This window comes from Hyperolius riggenbachi, chromosome 1 (assembly GCF_040937935.1).
Source record: "Hyperolius riggenbachi isolate aHypRig1 chromosome 1, aHypRig1.pri, whole genome shotgun sequence".
Lineage (NCBI taxonomy): Eukaryota > Metazoa > Chordata > Amphibia > Anura > Hyperoliidae > Hyperolius > Hyperolius riggenbachi.
The window spans coordinates 15,791,799-15,815,234 of NC_090646.1; the positions used below are offsets into that span (position 1 = coordinate 15,791,799).

A 23,436-nucleotide genomic window follows, 5' to 3' on the forward strand; every position below is an offset into this window, starting at 1 on the left:
CCAGTGTATGAGGATGCATCAGGACAGGTGGGCGGTCTTACCCAGTGTATGAGGATGCATCGGGACGGGTGGGCGGTCTTACCCAGTGTATGAGGATGCATCAGGACAGGTGGGCGGTCTTACCCAGTGTATGAGGATGCATCAGGACAGGTGGGCGGTCTTACCCAGTGTATGGGGATGCATCAGGATGGGTGGGCAGTCTTACCCAGTGTATAAGGATACATCGGGACAGGAGGGCGGTCTTACCCAGTGTATGAGGATACATCGGGACAGGTGGGCGGTCTTACCCAGTGTATGAGGATACATCGGGACAGGTGGGCGGTCTTACCCAGTGTATAAGGATACATCGGGACAGGTGGGCGGTCTTACCCAGTGTATGAGGATACATCGGGACAGGTGGGCGGTCTTACCCAGTGTATGAGGATACATCGGGACAGGTGGGCGGTCTTACCCAGTGTATGAGGATGCATCAGGACAGGTGGGCGGTCTTACCCAGTGTATGAGGATGCATCAGGACAGATGGGCAGTCTTACCCAGTGTATGAGGATGCATCAGGACAGGTGGGCGGTCTTACCCAGTGTATGAGAATACATCAGGACAGGGGGGCGGTCTTACCCAGTGTATGAGGATGCATCGGGACAGGTGGGCGGTCTTACCCAGTGTATGAGGATGCATTAGGACAGGTGGGCGGTCTTACCCAGTGTATGAGAGTGCATCAGGAAAGGTGGGCGGTCTTACCCAGTGTATGAGGATGCATCGGGACAGGTGGGCGGTCTTACCCAGTGTATGAGGAAGGATGCATCGGGACAGGTGGGCGGTCTTACCCAGTGTATGAGGATGCATCAGGACAGGTGGGCGGTCTTACCCAGTGTATGAGGATACATCGGGACAGGAGGGCGGTCTTATCCAGTGTATGAGGATACATCGGGACAGGTGGGCGGTCTTACCCAGTGTATAAGGATACATCGGGACAGGTGGGCGGTCTTACCCAGTGTATGAGGAGGCATCAGAACAGGTGGGTGGTCTTACCCAGTATATGAGGATGCATCAGGACGGGTGGGCGGTCTTACCCAGTGTATGAGGATGCATCAGGACAGGTGGGCGGTCTTACCCAGTGTATGAGGATGCATCGGGACGGGTGGGCGGTCTTACCCAGTGTATGAGGAGGCATCAGGACAGGTGGGCGGTCTTACCCAGTGTATGAGGATACATCAGGACAGGTGGGCGGTCTTACCCAGTGTATGAGGATACATCAGGACAGGTGGGCGGTCTTACCCAGTGTATGAGGAGGCATCAGGACAGGTGGGCGGTCTTACCCAGTGTATGAGGATGCATCAGGATGGGTGGGCGGTCTTACCCAGTGTATGAAGATACATCGGGACAGGTGGGCGGTCCTACCCAGTGTATGAGGATGCATCAGGACAGGTGGGCGGTCTTACCCACTGTATGAGGATGCATCAGGACAGGAGGGCGGTCTTACCCAGTGTATGAGGATACATCGGGACAGGTGGGCGGTCTTACCCAGTGTATGAGGATGCATCAGGACAGGTGGGCGGTCTCACCCACTGTATGAGGATGCATCAGGACAGGTGGGTGGTCTTACCCAGTGTATGAGGATACATCGGGACAGGTGGGCGGTGTTACCCAGTGTATGAGAATACATCAGGACAGGGGGGCGGTCTTACCCAGTGTATGAGGATACATCAGGACAGGTGGACGGTCTTAACCAGTGTATGAGGATGCATCGGGACAGGTGGGCGGTCTTACCCAGTGTATGAGGATGCATCGGGACAGGTGGGCGGTCTTACCCACTGTATGAGGATACATCTGGACAGGTGGGCGGTCTTACCCAGTGTATGAGGATACATCAGGACAGGTGGGCGGTCTTACCCAGTGTATGAGGATGCATCAGGACAGGTGAGCGGTCTTACCCAGTGTATGAGGATACATCGGGACAGGTGGGCGGTCTTACCCAGTGTATGAGGATGCATCAGGACAGGTGGGCGGTCTTACCCAGTGTATGAGGATACATCAGGACAGGTGGGCGGTCTTACCCAGTGTATGAGGATGCATCAGGACAGGTGGGCGGTCTTACCCAGTGTATGAGGATGCATCAGGACAGGTGGGCGGTCCTACCCAGTGTATGAGGATGCATCAGGACAGGTGGGCGGTCTTACCCAGTGTATGAGGATGCATCGGGACAGGTGGGCGGTCTTACCCAGTGTATGAGGATGCATCGGGACAGGTGGGCGGTCTTACCCTGTGTATGAGGATGCATAGGGGCAGGTGGGAGGTCTTACCCAGTGTATGTGGAGGCATCAGGACGGGTGGGCGGTCTTACCCAGTGTATGAGGAGGCATCAGGACAGGTGGGCGGTCTTACCCAGTGTATGAGGATACATCGGGACAGGTGGGCGGTCTTACCCAGTGTATGAGGATGCATCGGGACAGGTGGGCGGTCTTACCCAGTGTATGAGGATGCATAGGGGCAGGTGGGCGGTCTTACCCAGTGTATGTGGAGGCATCAGGACAGGTGGGCGGTCTTACCCAGTGTATGAGGATGCATCAGGAGAGGTGGGCTGTCTTACCCAGTGTATGAGGATGCATCGGGACAGGTGGGCGGTCTTACCCAGTGTATGAGGATACATCGGGACAGGTGGGCGGTCTTACCCAGTGTATGAGGAGGCATCGGGACAGGTGGGCGGTCTTACCCAGTGTATGAGGATACATCGGGACAGGTGGGCGGTCTTACCCAGTGTATGAGGAGGCATCGGGACAGGTGGGCGGTCTTACCCAGTGTATGAGGAGGCATCGGGACAGGTGGGCGGTCTTACCCAGTGTATGAGGATGCATCGGGACAGGTGGGCGGTCTTACCCAGTGTATAAGGATGCATCAGGATGGGTGGGTGGTCTTACCCAGTGTATGAGGATGCATCAGGACAGGAGGGCGGTCTTACCCAGTGTATGAGGATGCATCGGGACAGGTGGGCGGTATTACCCAGTGTATGAGGAGGCATCAGGACAGGTGGGCGGTCTTACCCAGTGTATGAAGATACATCAGGACAGGTGGGCGGTCTTACCCAGTGTATGAGGATGCATCAGGACGGGTGGGCGGTCTTACCCAGTGTATGAGGATGCATCAGGACAGGTGGGCGGTCTTACCCAGTGTATGAGGATGCATCAGGAGAGGTGGGCGGTCTTACCCAGTGTATGAGGATACAGTGGGACAGGTGGGCGGTCTTACCCAGTGTATGAGGATGCATCAGGACGGGTGGGCGGTCTTACCCAGTGTATGAGGATGCATCAGGACAGGTGGGCGGTCTTACCCAGTGTATGAGGATGCATCAGGAGAGGTGGGCGGTCTTACCCAGTGTATGAGGATACATTGGGACAGGTGGGCGGTCTTACCCAGTGTATGAGGATGCATCAGGACGGGTGGGCGGTCTTACCCAGTGTATGAGGATGCATCAGGACGGGTGGGCGGTCTTACCCAGTGTATGAGGATGCATCAGGACAGGTGGGCGGTCTTACCCAGTGTATGAAGATACATTGGGACAGGTGGGCGGTCTTACCCAGTGTATGAGGATGCATCAGGATGGGTGGGTGGTCTTACCCAGTGTATGAGGATGCATCAGGACAGGTGGCCGGTCTTACCCAGTGTATGAGGATGCATCAGGACAGGTGGGCGGTCTTACCTAGTGTATGAGGATGCATCAGGACGGGTGGGCGGTTTTACCCAGTGTATGAGGATGCATCAGGATGGGTGGGCGGTCTTACCCAGTGTATGAGGATGCATCAGGACAGGTGGGCGGTCTTACCCAGTGTATGAGGATGCATCAGGACAGGGGGGCGGTCTTACCCAGTGTATGAGGATGCATCAGGACAGGTGGGCGGTCTTACCCAGTGTATGAGGAGGCATCAGGACGGGTGGGCGTTCTTACCCAGTGTATGAGGATGCATCAGGACAGGTGGGCAGTCTTACCCAGTGTATGAGGATACATCGGGACAGGTGGGCGGTCTTACCCAGTGTATGAGGAGGCATCAGGACAGGTGGGCGGTCTTACCCAGTGTATGAGGATGCATCAGGAGAGGTGGGCGGTCTTACCCAGTGTATGAGGATGCATCGGGAAACGTGGGTGTTGGGGTCGGGCACACGACACAGGCCGTACTGAACCAGGTTCTTGTTGAATTTCTTGATCATTTCTTCCAATCCTCCAACTGCCAGGAGAGAAAATGAGGGGGAGAGGTTAGTGGGTGTGTATGGGGTGTAGGTACTGACCAATCAAAAGCCCCCCCAACCTTCGCCCCACCCCCCACCCCATAGATTTACCAACCATCCCGTCATCCAGATACTACAATCTAAACATATCTTTATTTTAAAGGAGACCTAAAGTGAGAGGGATATGAAGGCTACCATATTTATTGCCTATTGCCTGGCTGTCCTGCAGCTCCTTTGCCTCCAATACATCCAGCCACAGCCACTGAACAAGCATGCAGATCAGATGTTTCTCACTCAAGTGTGACTCCAATAGCCGCATGCTTGTTTCAGGAGTGTGATTCAGACACTACTGCAGCCAGGGAGATCAGCAAGACAGCCGGGCAACTGGCATTCTTTAAAAAGAAATAAATATGGCAGCCACCACATACCTCTGACTTCTGGTTCCCGTTAAAGATACCATATTCTTTCACGATATGTCTGCCAAGAGATAAACAGGTTCGGAAGTAGCCGATCTGTGCAGGATAAAAATTGCAGCCACTACAAGCAAATGTTTGAGGAAATTCCCAGCATTCCTGTCCAGCAGTCGTGCCGATAGATTCCAGCAGAGGGCAGTGGTGAGCCATGAGCTGATAGATTCCAGCAGAGGGCAGTGGTGAGCCATGAGCTGATAGATTCCAGCAGAGGGCAGTGGTGTGCCATGAGCTGATAGATTCCAGCAGAGGGCAGTGGTGAGCCATGAGCTGATAGATTCCAGCAGAGGGCAGTGGTGAGCCATGATGGTCTATATCTACAGTACAGAGGAGCAATATCCAAGGGACAGAGTGCAATGCTACTTCTATGGACTGTCCGGGGATTTCCAGCCCAGCCTCTGCTAAGTTCCTCATGATAGGAGATAAACCATTTCCTACATCACACACTCAGCTCTGATAGGCAGATTCTCTTCCATTGGCGTTCAAAGGCTGAAAAAAACTACAGGAAGATATCTATGGAGGATATCCAGTATATCTGTAACTGGTGGTTTATCTGTATATAGTATAACTGGTAGTATATACAGGATCTTCTCAAAAAATTTGCATATTGTGATAAAGTTCATTATTTTCTGTAATGTAGTGATAAACATTAGACTTTCATATATTTTAGATTCAAATACACACAAGTGAAGTAGTTCAAGCCTTTTATTGTTTTAATATTGATGATTTTGGCATACAGCTTGTCACAGGAGCCCTAGTGGCTGACCGCACTTAGCCTTCTAAACGGTGCCAGCGCACAGATCGTGCGAACTCTGGTCGCAGTCAATGCGCAGGAACCGTTAAGAATTAGCCGCAGACAACTCAGAAGGGAGCCTGTGAGACACGGGTGATTACAACTTCACCCACTGGTTCAGGGTACTGCCACCACCGCGGTTACCATGGGACCGTGGAGCCCATTAACTGACTAATCCTGCGAATAAAACGGTTAAACACACGATATTCTGTCTAGCCAACAACAAACAAACAGTAGCGTATCTTCAGAGACCCGGGATCAGTTCTGTGTGTGCTGATAAGCAGGGTAGCAGACAGTGAATGACTTGGAGAAAGTCGTTTATTCACGCAATATAAATAATTAATATATACAGACAATTATTAAAATCAACAATTATTAAAACAGTAATAGCCAGTATAAAGAATAAAAGAAGGGAGAAAAATACTTAGTTCCTGGAAAGATGTCCTTTTTGTGGGAAAACAGAGTTCTGGGTTTCAATCAAAGTTCAGAGTTCAGACCAGGTGGATGCCAGCATATCCTCAAGCTGGCATCTGATGAGTGCAAGATGTTTCAGGCTGGAGGACACTGAGTTTGGGTCCTCAGCCATTCTTATGCCCCTGCTTCAGTAGGAGGGAGTGAGGGCGGGGAGCCATACACCCCCTTAGAAAATGAGATGAGCCCTCCCCTTGTACTGGGGCTAGAAATCATATCTACCCATATATGGGCTCTATCTCACAGAACCGTACAGGTCAGGGCAGATTTATTAACATTTTCAGGTCTGTCTCGATTTACCCAGCGCCCTGATACCAGACATGAGGGGTGGGACCCCTGTGGTATCATCAGGCACTTTCAAACTGCCTAACTGGCAGTCCTTACCTCAGAATGTTCTGAAACTTCCTCAGAACCAGCACCGGGGCTCATGCTACACTTCCCCCACGTTTGGCGAAGCTGCCATCTCAGGAACCCCAGAAATATGACAGATCTGGGAAGTTATGGATTTGCTATGAGACTCAGGTTATTCCCAGGCAAAGGCTCTTTGAAGTTTGGAGCAGCCAGCGAGGTGTCGCCTCCCCTGCTGGGAATGAGCCAGTGGGTCTGGCTTTTAGCCCAACTAGATTGCTCCTGCCATGGTGCTTGTCACCTTATACCTGATGGATGGGCCATCAGCACAGCTTGAAGCCAGGGACTCTCTGGGGCAGATTAGGCTCATGCTCATTAGCATATCAAAAGAGCCATCCAGCCTTTAGGATGGTGCTCTCTTTGCTAAGAAAAGGACTTCAGCTGTCCCTACACACTCAACCCAGATTGTACCGTTTTGAAGCGCAATCGATGCAGGGAATCGAGTGCGATTGCTTTTTCTTCACGGGCGGTTCCAGGACGCGCCTGCGGCCCCGCAACCGTCCGTGACAGCCCTCCCTGGGGAGAAGGCAGATAGACATTCATCAGCAAGATGTGTGTCGTTGCCGCTAATCTGCGAGATCTGATCTAGTTCCCCGTTGGCGTTCTGGGGTCGGCTGCCCGCTGCGTGTCGGCCAACCTGGCTGACGGGTCTCGGATTGCCGGTGCGGCGGGAAAACCTATTGGAGCCTGTGGCTCGGTTCCCCTGGACCGGGCGCGGTCTGCTACCCTCAGGGTTGACCCGACATGGACCATTCTGGACAGGGCGTTTGCGCCACTGCAGTCGGACGTGGTGTCTGCCGGGACTGCTGACAACGGGCAGTGGGTTGGTTAGGTCAACAGCCAGCCCACGCGGGGTTCCCCTGCTAAGTGGCTGTGGACCTAAGGGAACCCCGCGGGGATCCCTGGACCTTCCCAGCTCCTGACAGACGGCACATGCTCTGCAGTAGTTTGCTACATCCCTGTTCATCCGGGGCCAATAAAACTGTTTCCGAATACCGGCAAGTGTCTTGCGGACCCCTGAGTGCCCTGTCAGAGGATTACCATGTGCGGATTTCAGCACATGTCCCCTGAACGCACTCGGGACCACAAGCCATTTGGTATTCGCGTGGAATCTACCTGTAGGGGGCTGTACAGACTCACTGTACAGTCTCCCACCTTCCCGGTACACCTTGAAAGCGGCCCCGTCTGCGAGGGGCTCAGCGGCTTGCTGCCTGAGCACCTCCAGGCTTGGGTCACTTTGTAGTGCGGCTGAGAATACGGCGCTGTCAGTTTCAGCCAACTGGCTCATGTGACACGAGGCCAGCGGCTGAAAGGTCTCATCCCTGCGGTCAGAGGAGGGGGAGGAGGCCGGAACCCCCTCCACCTGTTCTGAGCTCGGGTTCTGAGCAGTGCAGCTGCGCGGTACTGCTAGCACAGGTACACTGTCAGAATGGCACAGACGGACATTACTTAAATCATCATTGCATGCAGTAATGACATTGACAGGTATAGACATTTTTTCATTACAGACAGGTTGTACAGTAAACTCAGGTACAGTTACAGCATCATCACAGCAGACAGTCTGTACATTAAACTCAGGTGCCTTTGAAGCAGGCACTATTGAACCTGGTACCCTTGAACTGGGCACATTCAACCCGCCTCCCCCTGGTGCTCCCCCAAGTGTATAAAGTACCTGGTGGTGGGTGGAGAGTCCGTCTCCTTCCGTGAGCGACAAGGCGGTCGTGGCAGGTTCATAGTAGGACACAAGCTTGCCTAAATCAGTCCCCAGCAACACAGGGACTGGGAGATCCTTCATAACCCCAACAACCCTTTCGTGGATCCCTAATCCCCAATCAAGCTTCACTGTCGCGTGGGCTATGTGAAAAAGGGTGCCCTCTACTCCAGTAAGGGCAAGGGATCGGCTGGAGCTGATGCTCTCCTTTGGCACAAGATGTGAGTGAACTAACGTGATGTCAGCTCCGGTGTCTCGAAATCCGGTGACAACTTTGCCGTTCACTCTAACAAGTTGCTGCTGGTCGGTTCGGTCGCGGATTTCCTTTCCACGGGCAAACAGGACAAAATCTGATGATCCAGGCTGTGGTTCGCTGGCGGGTTGCCTCTGCTGTGGGTGAGGTGCAGGTGATGCAGATGATCCAGGTGCTGGTGGTGTCTGTCTCCGCTCCGGACAGTCGAATTTCATGTGTCCGGGCTGGCGGCAGTAGTGACAGGTGACCTCTCCAGGCGCTGCAGGCCTGGGTGCAGCAGCTGCGCTGGGTGGCCTCTGTGGCGGACGGCTCACAGGGGCAGGAGGGTCTGCCGAGGTATTGGGCTGACCTCCTCTCCAGCTGGATGGGACAGTCCTGCGGGTATCGGCCACCCGGGTAGTTGTAAAAGTCTCAGCAAGGTCTGCAGCGACAGTTGCTGAAGCCGGCCTGCGTTCTAGCACAAACTGGCGTACATCAGCAGGGCAAATGTTCAGAAATTGTTCCAGGACTATCAAGTCCTCCAGGACATCATAAGACCCTTTGGTGAGGCCTAGTGTCCACTGGCGGAGTGTGGTGAGCAAGCTGCTGGCCACATCTCGGTACGAATCCGAAGGCTTTTTCTGCCAGGCCCTGAACTTTTTCCGATAGGCTTCTGGCGTCAGCTGGTACTTAGTAATGATAGCGTCTTTTATAGCAGCATAATCATTATCCTTCTCCGCAGGCAATTCTGCGAAGGCATCAAGCGCTTTGTAGCGCAGCAAAGGTGTCAGATGTCTGGCCCACTGGTCTTGGGACAGACGATACTGACGGCATGCTTTTTCAAAAGACCGCAAAAACAAGTCAATGTCTGTGTCTTTTTCAATATTAGCAAATTTAAATTTTGCACTTACGGGTGGTGCAGCTCCTTCAGCAGGGAGACTGGGCGGTGAACTCCGGCTGGCCTGTTGCACTTTTGCCATGTTTAGCTCATGCTGTCGTTGGCGCTCCCATTCTCGCTCAGCGGCATCCCTCTCTGCGTGGCGTTCTGCAGCTGCAGCGGCTTGCCGCTCCCGTTCCTCCCGCATTTGGCGCTCCTCATGCATGTACTGCAGGTACTTGTCCAGGTCAGTGTCCATCAGCTTTTGTAATGCCTGCTGCATTAGCGGATCAGTACAAACGGACAGTCCAGTACTGGCCGGTTCCAGGCGAGTACTTTCAGAAACTCTGGGATTGGGGTCCACACTGACATTCTCCTGCGTAACTGTTGATGCAGGGCCCTCAGGATGCACAACCTCTGTACGGTCAGGAGTCTCAGTCTCTGGTTCCCCTTGCCTTGAGTCAGATGGGTCAGCGTCTACCTCAGCAGACACATCCAGCTCCTGCAGTTGCTGGGTATCCCATTGAAACAATTCCGTTACCAGGTCCCCTTGTTTCTTGCGGCCGACATCAATGCCTCTCTCTTGGCAAAGATTTTGCAGGTCCGCCAGGCACATTTTCTTGTAGTTCCCGGACATTTCCACGCCAAATAAAATAAAACTTTTGGGGAGGGGTACTGGCTACACAGTCTCTCTGTATATATAAAAAATATATTGCCTTCCAGCTACACCAACGAATTAGTTCGTTTCTCGATAGCGCTAGCGCTATCGTAGATACTTTCAGCACAACACAGGTCCCAACCGCTGCCTAACACTGTCACAAGAGCCCTAGTGGCTGACCGCACTTAGCCTTCTAAACGGTGCCAGCGCACAGATCGTGCGAACTCTGGTCGCAGTCAATGCGCAGGAACCGTTAAGAATTAGCCGCAGACAACTCAGAAGGGAGCCTGTGAGACACGGGTGATTACAACTTCACCCACTGGTTCAGGGTACTGCCACCACCGCGGTTACCATGGGACCGTGGAGCCCCTTAACTGACTAATCCTGCGAATAAAACGGTTAAACACACGATATTCTGTCTAGCCAACAACAAACAAACAGTAGCGTATCTTCAGAGACCCGGGATCAGTTCTGTGTGTGCTGATAAGCAGGGTAGCAGACAGTGAATGACTTGGAGAAAGTCGTTTATTCACGCAATATAAATAATTAATATATACAGACAATTATTAAAATCAACAATTAATAAAACTGTAATAGCCAGTATAAAAAATAAAAGAAGGGAGAAAAATACTTAGTTCCTGGAAAGATGTCCTTTTTGTGGGAAAACAGAGTTCTGGGTTTCAATCAAAGTTCAGAGTTCAGACCAGGTGGATGCCAGCATATCCTCAAGCTGGCATCTGATGAGTGCAAGATGTTTCAGGCTGGAGGACACTGAGTTTGGGTCCTCAGCCATTCTTATGCCCCTGCTTCAGTAGGAGGGAGTGAGGGCGGGGAGCCATACACCCCCTTAGAAAATGAGATGAGCCCTCCCCTTATCCTGGGGGCTAGAAATCATATCTACCCATATATGGGCTCTATCTCACAGAACCGTACAGGTCAGGGCAGATTTATTAACATTTTCAGGTCTGTCTCGATTTACCCAGCGCCCTGATACCAGACATGAGGGGTGGGACCCCTGTGGTATCATCAGGCACTTTCAAACTGCCTAACTGGCAGTCCTTACCTCAGAATGTTCTGAAACTTCCTCAGAACCAGCACCGGGGCTCATGCTACACTTCCCCCACGTTTGGCGAAGCTGCCATCTCAGGAACCCCAGAAATATGACAGATCTGGGAAGTTATGGATTTGCTATGAGACTCAGGTTATTCCCAGGCAAAGGCTCTTTGAAGTTTGGAGCAGCCAGCGAGGTGTCGCCTCCCCTGCTGGGAATGAGCCAGTGGGTCTGGCTTTTAGCCCAACTAGATTGCTCCTGCCATGGTGCTTGTCACCTTATACCTGATGGATGGGCCATCAGCACAGCTTGAAGCCAGGGACTCTCTGGGGCAGATTAGGCTCAGGCTCATTAGCATATCAAAAGAGCCATCCAGCCTTTAGGATGGTGCTCTCTTTGCTAAGAAAAGGACTTCAGCTGTCCCTACACACTCAACCCAGATTGTACCGATTTGAAGCGCAATCGATGCAGGGAATCGAGTGCGATTGCTTTTTCTTCACGGGCGGTTCCAGGACGCGCCTGCGGCCCCGCAATCGTCCGTGACACAGCTCATGAAAACTCAAAATTCCTATCTCAAAAAATTAGCATATTTCATCCGACCAATAAAGGAAAAGTGTTTTTAAAACAAAAAAAAAAGTCAACCTTCAAATAATTATGTTCAGTTATGCACTCAATACTTGGTCGGGAATCCTTTTGCAGAAATGACTGCTTCAATGTGGCGTGGCATGGAGGCAATCAGCCTGTGGCACTGCTCAGGTGTTATGGAGGCCCAGGATGCTTCCATAGCAACCTTAAGCTCATCCAGAGTGTTGGGTCTTGCGTCTCAACTTTCTCTTCACAATATCCCACAGATTCTCTATGGGGTTCAGGTCAGGAGAGTTGGCAGGGCAATTGAGCACAGTAATACCATGGTCAGTAAACCATTTACCAGTGGTTTTGGCACTGTGAGCAGGTGCCAGGTCATGCTGAAAAATGAAATCTTCATCTCCATAAAGCTTTTCAGCAGATGTAAGCATGAACCCACTTGTGAACCAGAAACAGCGGCAGAAGCGCCTGACCTGGGCTACAGGGAAGCAGCACTGGAATGTTGCTCAGTGGTCCAAACTACTTTTTTCGGATGAAAGCAACTTTTACATGTCATTCGGAAATCAAGGTGCCAGAGTCTGGAGGAAGACTGGGGAGAGGGAAATGCCAAAATGCCTGAAGTCCAGTGTCAAGTACCCACAGTCAGTGATGGTCTGGGGTGCCATGTCAGCTGCTGGTGTTGGTCCACTGTGTTTTATCAAGGGCAGGGTCAATGCAGCTAGCTATCAGGAGATTTTGGAGCACTTCATGCTTCCATCTGCTGGAAAGCTTTATGGAGATGAAGATTTCATGTTTCAGCACGACCTGGCACCTGCTCACAGTGCCAAAACCACTGGTAAATGGTTTACTGACCATGGTATTACTGTGCTCAATTGGCCTGCCAACTCTCCTGACCTGAACCCCATAGAGAATCTGTGGTATATTGTGAAGAGAAAGTTGAGAGACGCAAGACCCAACACTCTGGATGAGCTTAAGGCCGCTATTGAAGCATCCTGGGCCTCCATAACACCTGAGCAGTGCCACAGGCTGATTGCCTCAATGCCACGCCGCATTGAAGCAGTCATTTCTGCAAAAGGATTCCCGACCAAGTATTGAGTGCATAACTGAACATAATTATTTGAAGGTTGACTATTTTTATTTTAAAAACACTTTTCTTTTATTGGTCGGATGAAATATGCTAATTTTTTGAGATAGGAATTTGGGTTTTCATGAGCTGTATGCCAAAATCATCAATATTAAAACAATAAAAGGCTTGAACTACTTCAGTTGTGTGTAATGACTCTAAAATATATGAAAGTCTAATGTTTATCAGTACATTACAGAAAATAATAAACTTTATCACAATATGCTAATTTTTTGAGAAGATCCTGTAGTATAACAGGTAGTAAATCTGTATATAGTATAACAGATAGTATACTGCATTTGTATATAGTATAACTGGCGATATATCTGTTTATAGTATAAATGGCAGTATATAGCATAGCTGTCAGTTTATTTATATATAGTATAACTGGCAGCATATTGGTGTATAGTTTTAGTGATTTTTCTACAGTAAAAAAAAAAAAGCCTTCTTGGCATTTCCCGTTTTAACTGTGGCTATTTTGAAGCCAATCCTGTTGTCATTTCCTCCCTTACTCTCCTCTGCCTGATTGTGTATGCATTGCCCGCCCTCCACTATAGAAAGTGCATTGTCTCAGCATGAGAAATATTGGCCAATCAGAGAGGAACAGAGGTGTGGGAGGGGAAAACAGGAGGGAAAGAGGCTTTAGCCAATCAGGCTGCATTAGTTAAGTCTGGGGGGAAAGTAGAGTAGCAAAAAAGGACATCCCAGCATGCCCTGAAACTTCCTTTGTGCGGCAACGTACCAAATAAGAGTCAGGTAAACAGGGGAATGATCGTTTATCAACAAGAAAAGTAATAGTGATTTTAACTTTTTGATTGCCTGGTTAGCATCCTTATTACTTATTTACCAGATAAAAATAACAAATTGATTTTTGATTTTATGCCCGACAGTTACACTTTAAGCTGAGCTGCTTTAGCAAGTACATATCTGTATATAGCATAACTGGCATCATATTTGTATAAAGTATTGGTGTTCAAAGGCTAAAACAAATGCAACTACAGGAAGATATCTATGGAGGATATCCACATCTGTCCTCAATCTGCATATAGTATAACTGGTAGCATATTTGTATATAATATAACTGGCAGGATATTTCAGGGGGTAGGAGAGCGCCGGGAGGGAGAGGACACCGGACAGATTGCAAAACTCTGATTCCAGAAATTCCTAGTAAATGCAGAGTTTGCTGGAAGTTCTGGACCGCGCAGACACCGGCGGTCATTAGCACGGCGTCCGGCAGATTGTTTGTGTCACCGAGGAGGGGGGAGGGGCTGAGGGTGACGACTCTCAGCTGTCCCATCACCAGCAGTGGGATCCGAGGCTGGGGAATTATTCCTGTCATTTCCCAGGAGGGTCTCCATCCTCCGACTTCCCAGGATCGGCCGGCGGGCAGGAAATGGAGCGTCTGCTGAGAGTGGTTATTAGCATCACGATTCCCAGGGAACCGGTGTCCCCCACAAACATGCAGATCCCATCCTCCAACCAGACTGTGTAACGTTATCTGAGGACAACCCCCCCCTTACCTCCGTGTCCAGCCCTGCCCTCCCCCCATCCCAACAGCAGCCAGATTTACTACACTTCTGTAGCTAGGGAAACCAACAGGCATAGAGGCCGACTGTCATGCTGATCAAGCATGAAGCCAGCGGAGCCACACCTGGAACAAGCATGCAACCAGTGCAGTCACACCTGGAACAAGCATGCAGCCAGTGCAGTCACACCTGGAACAAGCATGCAGCCAGTGCAGTCACACCTGGAACAAGCATGCAGCCAGTGCAGTCACACCTGGAACAAGCATGCAACCAGTGCAGTCACACCTGGACCAAGCATGCAGCCAGTGGAGTCACACCTGGAACAAGCATGCAACCAGTGCAGTCACACCTGGAACAAGCATGCAGCCAGTGCAGTCACACCTGGAACAAGCATGCAGCCAGTGCAGTCACACCTGGAACAAGCATGCAGCCAGTGCAGTCACACCTGGAACAAGCATGCAACCAGTGCAGTCACACCTGGGACAAGCATGCAGCCAGTGCAGTCACACCTGGAACAAGCATGCAGCCAGCGGAGTCACACCTGGAACAAGCATGCAACCAGTGCAGTCACACCTGGAACAAGCACGCGGCCGGTGGAGTCACACCTGGAACAAGCATGCAGCCAGCGGAGTCACACCTGGAACAAGCATGCAGCCAGCGGAGTCACACCTGGAACAAGCATGCACCCAGTGCAGTCACACCTGGAACAAGCATGCAGCCAGCGGAGTCACACCTGGAACAAGCATGCACCCAGTGCAGTCACACCTGGAACAAGCATGCACCCAGTGCAGTCACACCTGGAACAAGCATGCAGCTAGTGAAGTCACACCTGGAACAAGCATGCATATTTACAATTGAGGGGACAGGGATCCGTCACTTTCGTTGGTCATCGAGTTACTGCTGCACATCCGTTCGACCTCGTTTGCACCAGGTTTACTAGCATGCTTGATCAATACATTTAACTGGTTTCAGCTAAATCAGATGGTCGGTCAGCCCACAAAATCGATAGTTGAAGGGCCAACTTAACAACATGCCGAGTAAGATCAACAGTCAGAAACCTCTGCTGAGACTCTGAAAGTTTCCTCTCAAACCTGAAGACCATATGAAGGACTCTAATGTGCCGAGTATGAGACCACCTCGCACTTACCCAAACACAATCCCACGGCCCCGGCTTGGTCTCCCCTCAATACACAAACATCTAATATGTCTTCAAAGCTAAGAAATCTTCTCAAGATTTTCTGGAGGCAAAAATAAGGTTCCCTGCAGCCTCTCCAGGACCAGCTCACTTTCCTCAATGGTTTTAACTCAGGTGCCCCTTTATAGAAGCCCGGGTTTACCAAGTACCCCTCGGTTGGGGACCACCATATCTCATCTAAGACATTTACAGTCATCATTCCTCAGCTGTGTATAAATGTTGTATACACAATCCCTCAAGATAGTTGACTATAAGATACTTGATGGGATCTGTTTTATATCAGTTATTACTAGTTGCTAAAACTTTGTAAAATTGTTATGGTGAAGCTATTACAAATGGCAGAATCAGTGGAGTAGCAATAGGGCTTTGATTCGTTTTTTTAACCTTTAGTAGACTATTCTCCTCCCTGTTTACACCTCTAGAGCGCTTGAGGGGGCTCAGTGTAAAAATCGCACTAAGCTACGTCACTGGGCAGAGGTGTCCCCTGATGGCAAAATTAGTCACTGAAGTGGATGTCCCACTAGCTGAGAACATTAACTTTGCAGGCATGGAAGAAACACTTGAAGAGATACACCTCCTGAAGGAACATGGGGAGATGTCAGCCTCCTGGAGGAACATGGGAGGATATAAGCCTCCTGAAGGTACATGGGAGGACATAAGCCTCCTGAAGAACCATGGGAGGACATAAGCCTCATGAAGGGACATGGGAGGACATAAGCCTCCTGAAGGGACATGGGAGGACATAAGCCTCCTGAAGGAACATGGGGAGATGTCAGCCTCCTGAAGGAACATGGGAGGACATAAGCCTCCTGTAGGAACATGGGAGGACATAAGCCTCCTGAAGGGACATGGGAGGATATAAGCCTCCTGAAGGAACATGGGAGGATTTTAGCCTCCTGAAGGAACATGGGAGGACATAAGCCTCCTGAAGTAACATGGGAGGATATAAGCCTCCTGAAGGAACATGGGAGGACATAAGCCTCATGAAGGGACATGGGAGGACATAAGCCTCCTGAAGGAACATGGGAGCACAAAAGCCTCCTGAAGGAACATGGGAGCACAAAAGCCTCCTGAAGGAACATGGGGAGATGTCAACCTCCTGAAGGAACATGGGGAGATGTCAGCCTCCTGAAGGAACATGGGGAGATGTCAGCCTCCTGAAGGAACATGGGAGGACATAAGCCTCCTGAAGGAACATGGGAGCACAAAAGCCTCCTGAAGGAACATGGGAGCACAAAAGCCTCCTGAAGGAACATGGGGAGATGTCAACCTCCTGAAGGAACATGGGGAGATGTCAGCCTCCTGAAGGAACATGGGGAGATGTCAGCCTCCTGAAGGAACATGGGAGGACATAAGCCTCCTAAAGGAACATGGGAGGACATAAGCCTCCTGAAGGGACATGGGAGGACATAAGCCTCCTGAAGGAACATGGGAGCACAAAAGCCTTCTGAAGGAACATGGGAGGACATAAGCCCCCCTGAAGGAACATGGGAGGACATAAGCCCCCTGAAGGGACATGGGAGGACATAAGCCTCCTGAAGGGACATGGGAGGACATAAGCCTCCTGAAGGGACATGGGAGGACATAAGCCCCCTGAAGGAACATGGGAGGACATAAGCCTCCTGAAGGGACATGGGAGGACATAAGCCTCCTGTAGGGACATGGGAGGACATAAGCCTCCTGTAGGAACATGGGAGGACACAAATCAGATGGTTCTGGTGCACGGCATTCAACAACCAAGCACCACCGCCATAGCAGTAATGTTATACTGTTCGGGGCACGTAAGGGTAATTCAGGGTTCTGGCAATCGCCGGACCCCAAATTTATTTATTTATTTATTTATTTATTTGTTGTATTTATAAAGCGCCAACATATTACGCAGCGCTGGACATTAATTTAGGTTACAGACAATATTTAGGGGTGACAAACAGCAATATGACAATACAGGAATACAAGAAAACCAGATCACACAGCACAGCATGAGTACAAGGTAATGCTTAGTCAGTCACTGGATGGGAGCATGGAGTTAGGCAAGTTAGGTTCACTCAAATGCATAGCATGGGTGCACAGTAATAGATGTGCATGATCAGGTAGGACACAAAAGGAGTGAGGACCCTGCCCAAAGGCTTACAATCTAGAGGGAGAGGTAGGGACACGAGAGGTAGGGGACCAGAGTTCGGCTGTGGGTTTAGAGCAATTGTGAGGGGTGGTAGGCAAGAGTGAAAAGGTGAGTTTTGAGGGCCTTCTTGAAGGTGTTGAAGGAGGGGGCTGCCCTAATGGGTGGAGGTACTTCTTCCTCTGAGTTGCTAGGACATGGAGGGGAAATAGTATTTAATGCTGAAGGGGATTTAATCGTCAACGGGGTGACCTGCACCTAGCTCCCTGGCGAAACACGGAAAAAAAAGTAAGACTCCTGAATGGACAAGGGAGGGCAAAAGTCTCCTGTGGGAACACGGGAGGACATAAAGCTCCTGTAGGAACATGGGAGGACATAAAGCTCCTGTAGGAACATGGGAGGACATAAAGCTCCTGTGGGAACACGGGAGGACATAAAGCTCCTGTAGGAACACGGGAGGACATAAAGCTCCTGTAGGAACATGGGAGGACATAAAGCTCCTGTAGGAACATTGGAGGTCATAAAGCTCCTGTGGGAACATGAGAGGACATAAAGCTCCTGTAGGAACATGGGAGGACATAAAGCTCCTGTGGGAACATGGGAGGACATAAAGCTCCTGTGGGAACATGGGAGGACATAAAGCTCCTGTGGGAACACGGGAGGACATAAAGCTCCTGTAGGAACACGGGAGGACATAAAGCTCCTGTGGGAACACGGGAGGACATAAAGCTCCTGTAGGAACATGGGAGGACATAAAGCTCCTGTGGGAACATGAGAGGACATAAAGCTCCTGTAGGAAGATGGGAGGACATAAAGCTCCTGTAGGAACATGGGAGGACATAAAGCTCCTGTAGGAACATGGGAGGACATAAAGCTCCTGTGGGAACATGAGAGGACATAAAGCTCCTGTGGGAACATGGGAGGACATAAAGCTCCTGTAGGAACACGGGAGGACATAAAGCTCCTGTAGGAACATGGGAGGACATAAAGCTCCTGTAGGAATATGAGAGGACATAAAGCTCCTGTAGGAACATGGGAGGACAAAAAGCTCCTGTTGGAACATGGGAGGACATAAAGCTCCTGTAGGAACATGGGAGGACATAAAGCTCCTGTGGGAACATGGGAGGACATAAGCCTCCTGTAGGGACATGGGAGAACATAAGCCTCCTGTAGGAACATGAGAGGACATAAAGCTCCTGTAGGAACATGGGAGGACATAAAGCTCCTGTGGGAACATGAGAGGACATAAAGCTCCTGTAGGAACATGAGAGGACATAAAGCTCCTGTAGGAACATGGGAGGACAAAAAGCTCCTGTTGGAACATGGGAGGACATAAAGCTCCTGTAGGAACACAGGAGGACATAAAGCTCCTGTAGGAACACGAGAGGACATAAAGCTCCTGTAGGAACACGGCAGGACAAAAAGCTCCTGTAGGAACATGGGAGGACATAAAGCTCCTGTAGGAACACAGGAGGACATAAAGCTCCTGTAGGAACACGAGAGGACATAAAGCTCCTGTAGGAACACGGCAGGACAAAAAGCTCCTGTAGGAACATGGGAGGACATAAAGCTCCTGTAGGAACATGAGAGGACATAAAGCTCCTGTAGGAACATGGGAGGACATAAAGCTCCTGTGGGAACACGGGAGGACATAAAGCTCCTGTAGGAACACGGGAGGACATAAAGCTCCTGTAGGAACATGGGAGGACATAAAGCTCCTGTAGGAACACAGGAGAACATAAAGCTCCTGTGGGAACATGGGAGGACATAAAGCTCCTGTAGGAACACAGGAGGACATAAAGCTCCTGTAGGAACATGGGAGGGCATAAAGCTCCTGTTGGAACATGGGAGGACATAAAGCTCCTGTAGGAACATGGGAGGACATAAAGCTCCTGTAGGAACACGGGAGGACATAAAGCTCCTGTAGGAACATGGGAGGGCATAAAGCTCCTGTTGGAACATGGGAGGACATAAAGCTCCTGTGGGAACATGGGAGGACATAAAGCTCCTGTAGGAACATGGGAGGACATAAAGCTCCTGTAGGAACACGGGAGGACATAAAGCTCCTGTTGGAACATGGGAGGACATAAAGCTCCTGTAGGAACATGGGAGGGCATAAAGCTCCTGTAGGAACACGAGAGGACATAAAGCTCCTGTGGGAACATGGGAGGACATAAAGCTCCTGTAGGAACATGGGAGGACATAAAGCTCCTGTAGGAACATGGGAGGACGTAAAGCTCCTGTTGGAACATGGGAGGACATAAAGCTCCTGTGGTAACATGGGAGGACATAAAGCTCCTGTAGGAACACAGGAGAACATAAAGCTCCTGTGGGAACATGGGAGGACATAAAGCTCCTGTAGGAACACAGGAGGACATAAAGCTCCTGTAGGAACATGGGAGGGCATAAAGCTCCTGTTGGAACATGGGAGGACATAAAGCTCCTGTAGGAACATGGGAGGACATAAAGCTCCTGTAGGAACACGGGAGGACATAAAGCTCCTGTAGGAACATGGGAGGACATAAAGCTCCTGTAGGAACATGGGAGGACATATAGCTCCTGTAGGAACATGGGAGGACATAAAGCTCCTGTTGGAACATGGGAGGACATAAAGCTCCTGTGGTAACATGGGAGGACATAAAGCTCCTGTAGGAACACAGGAGAACATAAAGCTCCTGTGGGAACATGGGAGGACATAAAGCTCCTGTAGGAACACAGGAGGACATAAAGCTCCTGTAGGAACATGGGAGGGCATAAAGCTCCTGTTGGAACATGGGAGGACATAAAGCTCCTGTAGGAACATGGGAGGGCATAAAGCTCCTGTTGGAACATGGGAGGACATAAAGCTCCTGTAGGAACATGGGAGGACATAAAGCTCCTGTAGGAACATGGGAGGGCATAAAGCTCCTGTTGGAACATGGGAGGACATAAAGCTCCTGTGGGAACATGGGAGGACATAAAGCTCCTGTAGGAACATGGGAGGACATAAAGCTCCTGTAGGAACACGGGAGGACATAAAGCTCCTGTAGGAACATGGGAGGACATAAAGCTCCTGTAGGAACATGGGAGGACATAAAGCTCCTGTAGGAACAAGGGAGGACATAAGCCTCCTAAAGGAACATGGGAGGACATAAAGCTCCTGTAGGAACATGGGAGGACATAAAGCTCCTGTAGGAATATGGGAGGACATAAAGCTCCTGTAGGAACATGAGAGGACATAAAGCTGCTGTGGGAACATTAGAGGACATAAAGCTCCTGTAGGAACATGGGAGGACATAAAGCTCCTGTAGGAACACGGGAGGACATAAAGCTCCTGTAGGAACACGAGAGGACATAAAGCTCCTGTGGAAACATGGGAGGACATAAAGCTCCTGTAGGAACACGGGAGGACATAAAGCTCCTGTAGGAACACGGGAGGACATAAAGCTCCTGTAGGAACATGGGAGGACATAAGCCTCCTGAAGGAACACGGGAGGACATAAAGCTCCTGTAGGAACATGGGAGGACATAAAGCTCCTGTAGGAACATGGGAGGACATAAAGCTCCTGTAGGAACATGGGAGGACATAAAGCTCCTGTAGGAACACGAAAGGACATAAAGCTCCTGTGGGAACATGGGAGGACATAAAGCTCCTGTAGGAACATGGGAGGACATAAAGCTCCTGTAGGAACATGGGAGGACATAAAGCTCCAGTAGGAACATGGGAGGACATAAAGCTCCTGTTGGAACATGGGAGGACATAAAGCTCCTGTAGGAACATGGGAGGACATAAAGCTCCTGTAGGAACATGGGAGGACATAAAGCTCCTGTAGGAACATGGGAGGACATAAAGCTCCTGTGGTAACATGGGAGGACATAAAGCTCCTGTGGGAACATGGGAGGACATAAGCCTCCTGTAGGAACATGAGAGGACATAAAGCTCCTGTAGGAACACGGGAGGACATAAAGCTCCTGTAGGAACATGGGAGGACATAAAGCTCCTGTAGGAACGTGGTAGGACATACAGCTCCTGTAGGAACATAGGAGGACATAAAGCTCCTGTAGGAACATGAGAGGACATAAGCCTCCTGTAGGAACATGGGAGGACATAAAGCTCCTGTAGGAACATGGGAGGACATAAAGCTCCTGTGGGAACATGGGAGGACATAAAGCTCCTGTGGGAACACGGGAGGACATAAAGCTCCTGTAGGAACACGGGAGGACATAAAGCTCCTGTAGGAACATGGGAGGACATAAAGCTCCTGTAGGAACATGGGGGGACATAAAGCTCCTGTGGGAACATGGGAGGACATAAAGCTCCTGTAGGAACATGGGGGGACATAAAGCTCCTGTGGGAACATGGGAGGACATAAAGCTCCTGTGGGAACATGGGGGGACATAAAGCTCCTGTAGGAACATGGGGGGACATAAAGCTCCTGTGGGAACATGGGAGGACATAAAGCTCCTGTAGGAACATAGGAGGACATAAAGCTCCTGTAGGAACATGAGAGGACATAAGCCTCCTGTAGGAACACGGGAGGACATAAAGCTCCTGTAGGAACACGGGAGGACATAAAGCTCCTGTAGGAACACGGGAGGACATAAAGCTCCTGTAGGAACATGGGAGGACATAAAGCTCCTGTAGGAACGTGGTAGGACATACAGCTCCTGTAGGAACATAGGAGGACATAAAGCTCCTGTAGGAACATGAGAGGACATAAGCCTCCTGTAGGAACACGGGAGGACATAAAGCTCCTGTAGGAACACGGGAGGACATAAAGCTCCTGTAGGAACATGGGAGGACATAAAGCTCCTGTAGGAACATGGGGGGACATAAAGCTCCTGTGGGAACATGGGAGGACATAAAGCTCCTTTAGGAACATAGAAGGACATAAGCCTCCTGTAGGAATGTGAGCGTATGTAAGGCTCCCGTAGGAACATGGGAGGACATAAACCTCCTGTTGAAACATGAGAGGACATAAACCTTCTGTAGGAACATGGGGAGACATAAGCCTCCTGTAGGAACATGGGAGACATAAGCCTCCTGTAGGAACATGAGAGGACATCAACCTTCGGAAGAAACACAGGAGAACATAAGCCTCCTGTAGGAGCACGGGAGCAGATAAGCCTCCTGGGAAAAGCACAATGTCAAAGTCAGTCAGGTGGACCTTAGTAAATGATTTCTAGTGTTTAGAGGTCTATCATGTGACTTGTGATTTGCCTGCACCAGGCTATGCATGACAAGCAAGACACATGGATTAGTTTGTGCAAAGGATTCCAGTACATAAGAGGGTGAGCTGGTATTAGTAGTTCCACCAGGGGTCTCGGCGTGACTACAGAACATCTGGTGGTCTCGTCCATGTAGAAGCTGTGGAGATACAAAGTTATTTATGAGATTCCTCCGGCTGCTTAGCAAAGCTCTCGGCAGACTTAACCGCTTGCGTTTCCCTTTAGATGGAAAGCCCATGTTTGGTAGACGTACCGGTGCCACTGGCTTGGACTACATCTCTATCCATTATAATTTTACATCTGCGAGGCTCTAGAGCCCTCATCGAAAAACCGCAGATTTCTATCTTCTCGTTCCCACAGTGATTAATAGGCCCTCAGCATCAACTGCTGGAAGCGATTATATTTTGATAGAAACTGGTGCTCTATTTTTAGCATGCATGAGACGGAGGAAGCTGTCTAGTGGGTGGTTTGCATGCTTGTGTACAGAGGTGACGGCCCCTCCTTATTATGGGACAAGTATGAATGGCCAGTGAGGCCTAGCTGAGGCAACAATTGGCTCAGAGTTCACTTCTATGTTGGCTATGGAGGGAAGCTGGTTACGGGAGTTTCCATAAAGAGCGGCCTTTTCTGGACTGAGTTAGCAATGAGGTGGGGAAGAGCTGAGCTCCACAAAGGGAGTGAAAGCTGAAGAAAATAAGCGTCAGATGCATTTCCTGGGCATCGTGTCTCAAGTCATACCGGAAATACCATGACAGCTACTTATGAACGCATTTACTCAATTACTGTTGCCAGGA

The 23,436-nt window shown here is 50.3% G+C and overlaps 1 protein-coding gene across 1 annotated transcript in view; it reads right to left on the reverse strand.

Annotated features, from left to right (window-relative positions):
• The window catches only part of LOC137562497 (mucin-2-like), a 142,407-nt gene that overhangs the window by 50,762 nt on the left and 68,209 nt on the right, over positions 1–23,436 (reverse strand). The window contains exon 3 of the mRNA XM_068273895.1: positions 4,105–4,217. Coding sequence (XP_068129996.1) covers positions 4,105–4,217 — 113 coding nt within the window. The remainder of the gene's footprint in view (positions 1–4,104; positions 4,218–23,436) is intronic.